Source organism: Symphalangus syndactylus, chromosome 18, assembly GCF_028878055.3.
Source record: "Symphalangus syndactylus isolate Jambi chromosome 18, NHGRI_mSymSyn1-v2.1_pri, whole genome shotgun sequence".
NCBI classification, from domain to species: domain Eukaryota; kingdom Metazoa; phylum Chordata; class Mammalia; order Primates; family Hylobatidae; genus Symphalangus; species Symphalangus syndactylus.
In genome coordinates this window covers 21,797,940-21,807,986 of record NC_072440.2, presented here as the reverse complement: position 1 = coordinate 21,807,986, position 10,047 = coordinate 21,797,940, and the positions used below count along the sequence as shown (strand labels likewise).

At 46.3% G+C, this 10,047-nt stretch overlaps 1 protein-coding gene across 2 annotated transcripts in view; it reads left to right on the top strand.

Annotated features, from left to right (window-relative positions):
• The first annotated feature begins 220 nt into the window (after positions 1–220).
• EIF3L (eukaryotic translation initiation factor 3 subunit L) overlaps positions 221–10,047 on the top strand; it is a 40,920-nt gene continuing 31,093 nt past the window's right edge. Inside the window, exons 1-4 of one of the 2 annotated variants that reach the window (XM_055251779.2) lie at positions 221–333; positions 850–898; positions 2,430–2,640; positions 7,393–7,472. In XM_055251779.2, the coding sequence (XP_055107754.1) occupies positions 301–333; positions 850–898; positions 2,430–2,640; positions 7,393–7,472 (373 nt within the window). In that variant the 5' untranslated portion in view covers positions 221–300. The remainder of the gene's footprint in view (positions 334–849; positions 899–2,429; positions 2,641–7,392; positions 7,473–10,047) is intronic. The other variant, XM_055251780.2, reaches the window with a different exon arrangement.

The following is a 10,047-nucleotide window of genomic DNA, read 5'->3' as shown; positions in this document are numbered from 1 at the left end:
CTAATTTTGTATTTCTAGTAGAGACGGGGTTTCTCCATATTGGTCAGGCTGGTCTCAAACCCCCGGCCTCAGCCTCAGGTGATCCGCCCGCCTCGGCCTCCCAAAGTGGTGGGGTTACAGGCGTGAGCCATCGAACATGGATCCTCTTCTTTCTGGATATGGCTATCTCAGACGGCCAGAGGCCTCGGAAAGGCTTCCGGTTTCCCAGCAGGCCAGAGTGGGGCTGAACTTCCGGCCTCAGGACGCAGGCGCGGGCCGCTCATTTGGCTCTTTCCGGCGGTGCTCGCAAGCCAGGTAGCCATGTCTTATCCCGCTGATGATTATGAGTCTGAGGTAAGGTGGGGCCGTAAGGGCGCGGTGGGCTCCACGACGGGGTGATCTGTGGGACTTCTGGATGTGGGTCCTGGCGCGAGGCAGCTTCCGGGTCGCGGCCGGCTCCGGCCGACCTCCCGCCCGGCCCTCAGGCTGCTCCCACAGTTCCCGGCCCCTAGACCACCGTGGCTCTGCCCGCCCACTTCGCGTGTTCGATTCGCTTGTCCTTCCCCTTTCTAAGACCGCGGACCAAGGCTTGTTAGACGTTTCTGTGTTTCTGCACCTGAATTTTTTTGGTCTGGGCTCCGTCTGGTCAAATCTCACTGATTCCCACAGCCTCTTGTCCTTTGCTCCACCTCATTGCACCCGTAATGTTGTATTGTCATTGTCTGTTTACTGTCCCTTTTCTCTAAGGTGTGTGAGTTCCTCAAAGGCAGGCACAGTGTCTTATTCGCCTCTGTATCCTTAGCTCTCTGCTTGGCATCTAGACTCTAGGATGAGCGTTTTTAATTCCTGACTGTGTCTCTTTCCTTCTAGGCGGCTTATGACCCCTACGCTTATCCCAGCGACTATGATATGCACACAGGTGAGACCACGGGTTAGGCTGGCTGAGTACTCGTAGGGATCAGTTCCTTTTGGAATGTCTTAGAAACAGCTCTTACAGGCACCTGTTAAAAATTGCTCTGATGGTCCAGGTTGGGAGTCAGTCATTAGCTGCCAGTGCGAGGGGTTGTATAAAGCCTAATAAACCAGGCTTTTTATCATAGTCCACCTCAGTCTTGGAAGAGCAGGATTACTTACCTGGCTATGGTTTTCTTGTGTAAACTATTAGCCAAATAAGAAAAGCTTTTTTTTTTTTTTTTTTTGAGATGGAGTCTCCCTCTGTCCCCCAGGCTGGAGTGCAGTGGCGCGATCTCAGCTCACTGCAACCTCTGCGTCCCAGGTTCAAGCAGTTCTCTTGTCTCAGACTCCTGAGTAGCTGGGATTACAGGTGCCCACCACCATTCCCGGCTAATTTTTTAATTTTTTTAGTAGAGACGAGGTTTCGCCATGTTGTCCAGGCTGGTCTCGAACTCCTGACCTCAGGTGATCCACCCACCCCAGCCTCCCAAAGTGCTGGGATTACAGGCGTGAGCCACCGCGCCTGGCCTAAAGAAGAAAATCTTGATGTGAAAAATTTAAGTAATTCAAACTAAGCCCGAATGAAATCTTTTTGGGAGGTGTCTGAGGTTTCCTGAAACGTTATAGTGACTTGACTTAGTAGTCAGTGTTATCCATTGTTCTAAGTACTTTGTGTGAAATATTTTGTTTAATCCTTACAGCGGTTCTGTATGTTAATGACTCCTAAAGAATAGAAAATATAGCAGAGAGGTTTATTAGTAGTAACTTGCCACAAGTCATAGATTTAGAAGGTGACAGTTATTCATTCAAGAAATATTAAGTACCTGTTACCACTTACTTTCCAACAGTCTTGCCTCTCTCCCCTCCAACGCACACTTTTCTTTTTTTTTTTTTTTTTTTTTTTTTTTTGAGAAGGAGTCTCGCCCTTTCACCCAGGCTGGAGTGCAGTGGCGCGATCTCAGCTCACTGCAGGCTCCGCCCCCTGGGGTTCACGCCATTCTCCTGCCTCAGCCTCCCGAGTAGCTGGGACTATAGGCGCCCGCCACCTCGCCCGGCTAATTTTTTTGTATTTTTAGTAGAGACGGGGTTTCACCGTGTTAGCCAGGATGGTCTCGACCTCCTGACGTTGTGATCCGCCCGCCTCGGCCTCCCAAAGTGCTGGGATTACAGGCGTGAGCCACCGCGCCTGGCGAACGCACACTTTTCTAGGCCCTGAGGGTATGTGTGAGTACAAGACAGACAAGATTCCTGACTTCCTAGACTTGGGAGAAGGGTGCAAAACAGATAATAAGTGAAAAATAACTTTAAGTTATAGGAATATTTTTGAAGAAACAGGGACAACGAAATTGGGAGTGACTTGAGATGTTTGTATCTCTGAGTATTCAAAAGAGAATTTTACGCAGACCTGAGTTTAGTTTCTGGGGTGGTCTTGCCATTTCGTTCTATCATATGTGTGGGTTTGAGCGCACTCTGTATTGGTTATATCCAACCTCCAGGAGATCCAAAGCAGGACCTTGCTTATGAACGTCAGTATGAACAGCAAACCTATCAGGTGATCCCTGAGGTGATCAAAAACTTCATCCAGTATTTCCACAAAACTGTCTCAGATTTGATTGACCAGAAAGTGTATGAGCTACAGGCCAGTCGTGTCTCCAGTGATGTCATTGACCAGAAGGTGTATGAGATCCAGGACATCTATGAGAACAGGTATGGGCTACTGGCTGAAAGGGCCTCTTTCTGGGTGGGACTGGCCTGGTAATACAGTTCCTACAAATGAGGTGAGCACTCTGTAAACAGTACTTTTGGGGGGGTGGGGGGATCTTTGTGAGTCCTTCTATCTAGGGACATTTTATTTTGTTAGACTTTATGTATTTGTTTATTTTTTGAATTGGAGTGTCACTCTGTCGCCCAGCCTGGAGTGCAGTGGCAAGATCACAGCTCACTGCAACTTCCGCCTCCTGGGTTCAAGTGATTCTCCAGCCTCAGCTTCCCGAGTAGCTGAGACTACAGGCATGTGCCACCACGCCTAGCTAATTTTTTTGTATTTTTAGTAGAGAGATTTCACCACGTTGGCCAGGCTGGTGTTGAACCCCTGACCTCAAGTGATCCACCCACCTTAGCCTCCCAAAGCACTGGGATTATAGGGTTAAGCCACCGTGCCTGGCCTAATTTTTGTATTTTTAGTAGAGATGGGGTTTCATTGTGTTGGCCAGGCTGGTCTTGAACTTCTGACCTCAAGTGATGTACCCCCGTTGGCCTCCCAGAGTGCTAGGATTACAAGCGTGAGCCACCATACCCGGCCTGTTGGACTTTAATATATCCTCAGAAATTTGTACAAAGCCTTAAATAATATCACTATTAACAATTATAATAATAGTGATTAGCATTTGTTTTTGTTACCAGGATAGATCCGTCAATGTTCAGTGTGTTGTGTTTTTACTCATTTACCCTTCACAGTAACCCCATGAAGTAGCAGTTTTTCTCATTTTACAGATGAGGAAACAGCACAGAAATAAGTCATGTAGCTAGTTTAATGGATGTGCTGAGATTTGAACCTGCAGTGTCTGGCACCAAAGCCTAATTTCTAAACTGTGCTGTGCAGCCCTTCAGTGCATATCAGAGCAAGCTGAACTCTGCAGGTTTTGAGGGGCTGCCATTGTGTAATGAGCATTAGAGAAGATAGGTCAGTCAAAGCTGGGATAGTCAGGAGTGACTTCACCAAGGACATAGAATTTAAGCAAGTCAGAAGGATGGGGGAGAGAAAACAAATAGCCAAAGGCCTATTGATCAGTGAATAGGATCTCTGACATGTGTTTTCTTTTTTTGTTGTTTTGAAAGCTGATTGTAGTTGAAAAGCAGAGGAAACCTCAGACACTGCATGGTTTTAGGCTTCACCCCTGCCACTCGTGAGCCTAAGTTCTACTTGGTGTGGACTCCAAGGTCCTTCCCACCCCTGCAAGCCACCCATTAGGTTGAGCTGAGAGATCAGCCAGGGGGAACAGAGTCACTTATGACCAAGAAGAATTGTTATGGGGGTTAGTTAGTAAGCAGGAGAGAGAAAGGGAGAAAACCTTGTTCGGAGGTTGAACACCTCCAGCCGAAGAAGGTGCAGCATCGAGGTCTCTCACCACTAGCAAATGGATCCAAGTCATGCGGCACCAAAAGAGGTTAGCAGCCAAAGGCGTTCAAGTGACACAACATCAAAACATGCTACCAATGATGAATCCGTATCTGTACGGGTCTCCAGCAGCCTCAGTTCTTGCCTCCTCAAAAGAAAGAATTCGACTGAGGGGTAAAATGCTACTGATGATGAGTCCGTATCTGTACGGGTCTACAGCAGCCTCAGTTCTTGCCTCCTCACAAGAAAGAATTCCACTGAGGGGCACAAGGCAGAAGAAGAGAGGGAGGCGAGTTTGAGAGCAGGAGTGAAAGTTTATTAAAAAGCTTTAGAACAGGAATGAAAGAAAGGAAAGGACAGTTGGAACAGGGCCAGGTGGGTGACCTGAAAGGCAAGTGTGCTGACCTGTGTTTTCTTTATTCCCCAGGTCTTTTCTTATTAGAAGCATATAAACAAGTGCCTACAAAAATTAGCTGGGGCATGGTGGCAGCATGCCTATAGTCCCAGCTAGTTGGGAGGCTGAGGTGGGAGGATCGCTTGAGCCTGGGAGGTTGAGGCTGCAGTGAGCTGCGCAACAGAGCGAGACCCTCTCTCAAAATTAAAAAATGGACCAGTGATGTTCAATAGAAATTTAGCTAGACATGAATGTAATTTAATTTTTCAGCCAAGAGAAGAGATTTGTTTAAAATATTGTTTCTATATGTAATCAGTATTTAAAAATTAAGGGGATATTTGCGCTTTTTTTCTTTATACTTAAAAGTTTCCTAAATCCAGTGTGTATCAGAAATACTTGATTCATATTTAGATTTTATAGAGTTTATGACTGGAAAAGTAGATTCAAATACTAGAATAATTCTGATACACCTAAAAGTTTTCCAATAACTGAGTTAAGTGTTGGTTTTTAAACTTAAATGGCAACTAACTGAAATTTAAAGTAACTCTTTGCTTATATAGTAGCCACAGTAGCTAGTGGCTACTGCATTGGGCAGTGCCGGCAGATACAGATGATAGTTGACGCCAAGCATGTTGTAAGTCTTTCTCTAGGAGAATGTAGTGAGAAGAAATGCTGGTGCCTTAAGAAGTATGTTTCTTTAGGGATGGGTGGGCAGGCAAAGAAAGGATCTAGTAAAGGAGGCAGAAAGAAAAGTGAAAAGTAGATAGTAAATTGGCAAAGAAATGTCACAGGAACCAAAAAGTCTGCAGAAGAAACTGAGGAAGAGAGTATCACCAAATGTTTTAGTGAGGTCCAGATGAGAAAAAAGCCAGTTGAATTTGGTAACTTGGAGGGCCTTGGTAACCTTAGCAAGGTCAATGTCAATAGAGTGATGGAAGCAACAGCCAGAGAGCAGTGGGGTGAGAAAGGGGAATTGGTAAGTATCGGGGACATAAAGGGTCACTGAGCAGCTCAACCCAACTCCACACTTCAATCTTTCTCAACATAAGAAAATATTGTTTTTGTATCAGTTAGGGACCCATCAAGCTTTCCAGGATAATCTCCTGCCTCTGTATCATTAACTATAGCCATATTTAACTGCTTGCTGTTTTCTGATATAAGAACTACTTTTTTGGCCACCATTCTTTAACAAATAGCATTTCCATCTCCTGGAGCATATCCAAACATCTCTAAACACAGAAGCAAATCAGTCTGCTGCAGTCCAAGACCACAACAGACCTACAGCATCCAATTTAAACACTGCTGCCTATCCAATCCAAACACTGCTACTGGACAAACCTGCAACAGGTTGTTTAATTTTCTTCTCCTGATCCCCTCAGCAGCTATTAATACTTTCCTCCAGGCCAGGCGCGGTAGCTCAAGCCTGTAATCCCAGCACTTTGGGAGGCCGAGGTGGGCAGATCACGAGGTCAGGAGATCGAGACCATCTTGGCTAACACGGTGAAACCCCGTCTCTACTAAAAATACAAAAAATTAGCCAGGCATGTTGGCGGGCGCCTGTGGTCCCAGCTACTCGGGAGGCTGAGGCAGGAGAATGGCGTGAACCTGGGAGGCAGAGCCTGCAGTGAGCTGAGATCGCGCCACTGCACTCCAGCCTGGGGCACAGAGCAAGACTCCGTCTCAAAAAAATAAAAAATAAATAAATACGTTCCTCCAATCTCCTCAAGCCTCACCCCTCCTGCTTCTCTGGCTCTTTTAGTCCAACATATAAATATGCTCAAGTTCCCCTAAAAAACACCGAACAGGCCAGGCATGATGGCTCACGCCTGTAATCTCAACACTTTGGGAGGACAAGACAGGGGGATCGCTTGAACCCAGGAATTCAAGACAAGTCTGGAATATAGGAAGGCCGTGTCTCTACGGGATGGGGGTTGGGGAGAAACACAGAAACAGAACAGAAAAGAAACACTGAAACAGGCCAGGCGTGCTGGCTCACACCCATAATATCAACACTTCGGGAGGCTGAGGCGGGTGGATCACTTGAGGTTAGGAGTTCCAGACCAGCCTAACCAATGTGGTGAAACCCCGTCTCCACTAAAAATACAAAATTAGTCAGGCATGGTGGTGCACACCTATAATCCCAACTACTTGGGAGGCTGAGGCAGAAGAATCGCTTGGAGCCAGGAGGCGGAGGTTGCAATGAGCTGAGATCACACCATTGCACTCTAGCCTGGGCAACAAGAGCGAAATCCCGTCTCAAAAAAAATAAAAAATAAAAAAATAAAAAACAGAAAAACACAGAAACAAAACACAAAGCTGTTCAGTGACCCTTTATGTCCCCGATACTTACCAATTCCCCTTTCTCACCCCACTGCTCTCTGGCTGTTGCTTCCATCACTCTATTGACATTGACCTTGCTAAGGTTACCACGGCCCTCCAAGTTACCAAATTCAACTGGCTTTTTTCTCATCTGGACCTCACTAAAACGTTTGGTGATACTCTCTTCCTCAGTTTCTTCTGCAGACTTTTTGGTTCCTGTGACATTTCTTTGCCAATTTACTATCTACTTTTCACTTTTCTTTCTGCCTCCTTTACTAGATCCTTTCTTTGCCTGCCCACCCATCCCTAAAGAAACATACTTCTTAAGGCACCAGCATTTCTTCTCACTACATTCTCCTAGAGAAAGACTTACAACATGCTTGGCGTCAACTATCATCTGTATCTGCCGGCACTGCCCAATGCAGTAGCCACTAGCTACTGTGGCTACTATATAAGCAAAGAGTTAAACTTTAAATTTCAGTTAGTTGTGGACTTGAAGGGCTTTGGCCTCAGCTCTGTTTATTTGACATCTTCCCCTTTCTAAGCCTGGGTCTTCATCTGTAAAATGTTAGGATTGGCATTCTCCAGTCCTTTTGGAATTTTAGAGATTTTTTTGTTTGATTTTTAGCTGGACCAAGCTGACTGAAAGATTCTTCAAGAATACTCCTTGGCCGGAGGCTGAAGCCATTGCTCCACAGGTTGGCAATGGTAGGTGTGAGCTCTTTATATCTTGTGCACTGAGCGGAATCCAGTGGCTGAGTCATTAGACAGGAAGCTGAAGAGGGTCTGTGTCTGTCTTGCTCACCGTTTTGTTTCCCTGGTGCTTGGTATATAGTAGGTCCTTAGCAAAATAACTTGTTGAAGGCTGTATGATTTAAGAGGGGACAGAGATCTCTCATATATGATGAAATTTAGATCTTTGTACTGACTTGTTTCTATTTCCCTCTATAATTTGGGGGTCATTACAATCACTCTGGAATAAGCTCTCTAGCTTCCCACCTTTCACTTTCTTAGATAATGTCCTTTATATATGGGTGAGGTAGGCAAATCCAACTTCATTATTTTGCTTCTGGATATTCTGCTACCCTAGCACCTATTTATTTATTTATTTATTGAGATGGTGTCTCGCTCGGTCGCCCAGGCTGAAGTGCAGTGGCGCAATTTGGCTCACTGCAACCTCCGCCTCCCAGGTTCAAGCGATTCTCCTACCTCAGCCTCCCGAGTAGCTGGGATTACAGGCACCCGCTACCACGCCCAGCTAATTTTTGTATTTTTAGTAGAGACGGGGTTTCACCGTGTTGGCCAGGCTGGTCTCGAACTGCTGACATCAGGCAATCTGCCCACCTCAGCCTCCCAAAGTGCTGGGATTATAGGCATGAGCCGCCATACCCGGCCTGCCGAGCTAATTTTAAACAATTTTTTGTAGATATGGGGTCACACTTTGTTGACCTGGCTGATCTTGAACTCCTGACCTCAAGTGATCCTCCCAAAGTGCTGAGATTACAGGCATGCGCCACTGTGCCCAGCCACATTGTCTTGATTACTATATTTTTGTAGTAAGTTTTGAAATTGGGAATTGTAGGCCGGGCGCAATGGCTCACACCTGTAATCCCAGCACTTTGGGAGGCCAAGGTGGGTGGATCACCTGAGGTCGGGAGTTCGAGACCAGCCTGATTAACATGGAGAAACCCCGTCTCTATTAAAAATACAAAATCATCAGGGCATGGTGGCACATGCCTGTAATCCCAGCTACTTGGGAGGCGGAGGCAGGAGAATCACTTGAACCCAGAAGGCAGAGGTTGCAGTGAGCCGAGATCGCGTCATTGCACTCCAGCCTGGGCAACAAGAGTGAAACTCCATCTCAAAAAAAAAGAAATTGGGAATTGTAAGTCCTCCAACTTTGTTCTTTTTTTTTTTTTTTCCCAAGATTGTTTTGACTATTCTGGGTCTCTTGGATTTCCTTATTGATTTTGGGATGGACTTGTCAATTTCTGCAAAGTAGCCAGCTGGGATTTTGAGAGGAATTGCCTAGAATCTGAAGATCACTTTGGGGAGTATAGCCGTCTTAACAGTATTAAGTCCTCCAGGCCGGGTGCGGTGGCTCACGCCTGTAATCCCAGCACTTTGGGAGGCGGAGGTGGGTGGATCACGAGGTCAGGAGATCAAGACCATCCTGGCTAACACGGTAAAACCTCGTCTCTACTAAAAATACAAAAATATTAGCTGGGCAGGCTGACATGGTGGCGGGCGAATGTAGTCCCAGCTACTCGGGAGGCTGAGGCAGGAGAATGGTGTGAACCCGGGAGGCAGAACTTGCAGTGAGCTGAGATTCCACCACTGCACTCCAGCCTGGGCGACAGAGCAAGACTCTGTCCCAAAAAAAAAAAACAATAGTATTAAGTCCTCCAATCTATGGACATGGGATGTCTTTGATTTATTTAGGTCTTTGGTTGCCTTCACCAATGTTTTGTGTTTTCAGTGTACAAGTCTCTCATTTCTTTTGTTATAGCTAACGTCTTTTGAACACTTAATCCTTTTCTCCCCCCCGCCCAAGACGGAGTCACGGAGTCTTGCTGTCTTGCCCAGTCTGGAGTGCAGTGGTGCAATCTCTGCTCGCTGCAACCTCTGCCTCCCGGGCTCAAGCAATTCTCCTGCCTCAGTCTCCCAAGTAGCTGGGATTACAGGCACCCGGTTGATTTTTGTATTTTTAGTACAGATGGTGTTTCACCATGTTGGCCTGGCTGGTTTTGAACTCCTGACCTCAAATGATCCACCTGCCTCCGCCTCCCAAAGTGCTGGCATTACAGGCATGAGCCACTGCACCTGGCCTGAACATTTACTCTCAATTGACTAAACACAGAATGAGTTCAAAACTTATTCTGTGGCTGGGTGTCGTGGCTCACAGCTGTAATTCTGGTACTTTGGGAAGCTGAGGTGAGAGGATTACTTGAGGCTGGGAGATTGAGACCAGCCTGAGCAACATAGGGAGACCCCCTTCTCTACAAAAAATTTTTTGAAAAAATTATCCAGGCATGGTGGCACATGCCTGTAGTCCCACCTACTCGGGAGGCTGAGGTGGAAGGATCGCTTGAGCCCTGGAAGTCGAGGCTGCCGTGAGCCATGATCATACCACTGCACTCCAACCTTGGCAACAGAGCGAGACCCTGTCTTCAAACAAACAAACAGACAACATTCTGAAATTAATATTTTCTTTATTCCTTTCTTTTTTTTTTGACATGGGGGTCTCACTGTGTTGTCTATGCTGGAGTGTAGTATGATAATG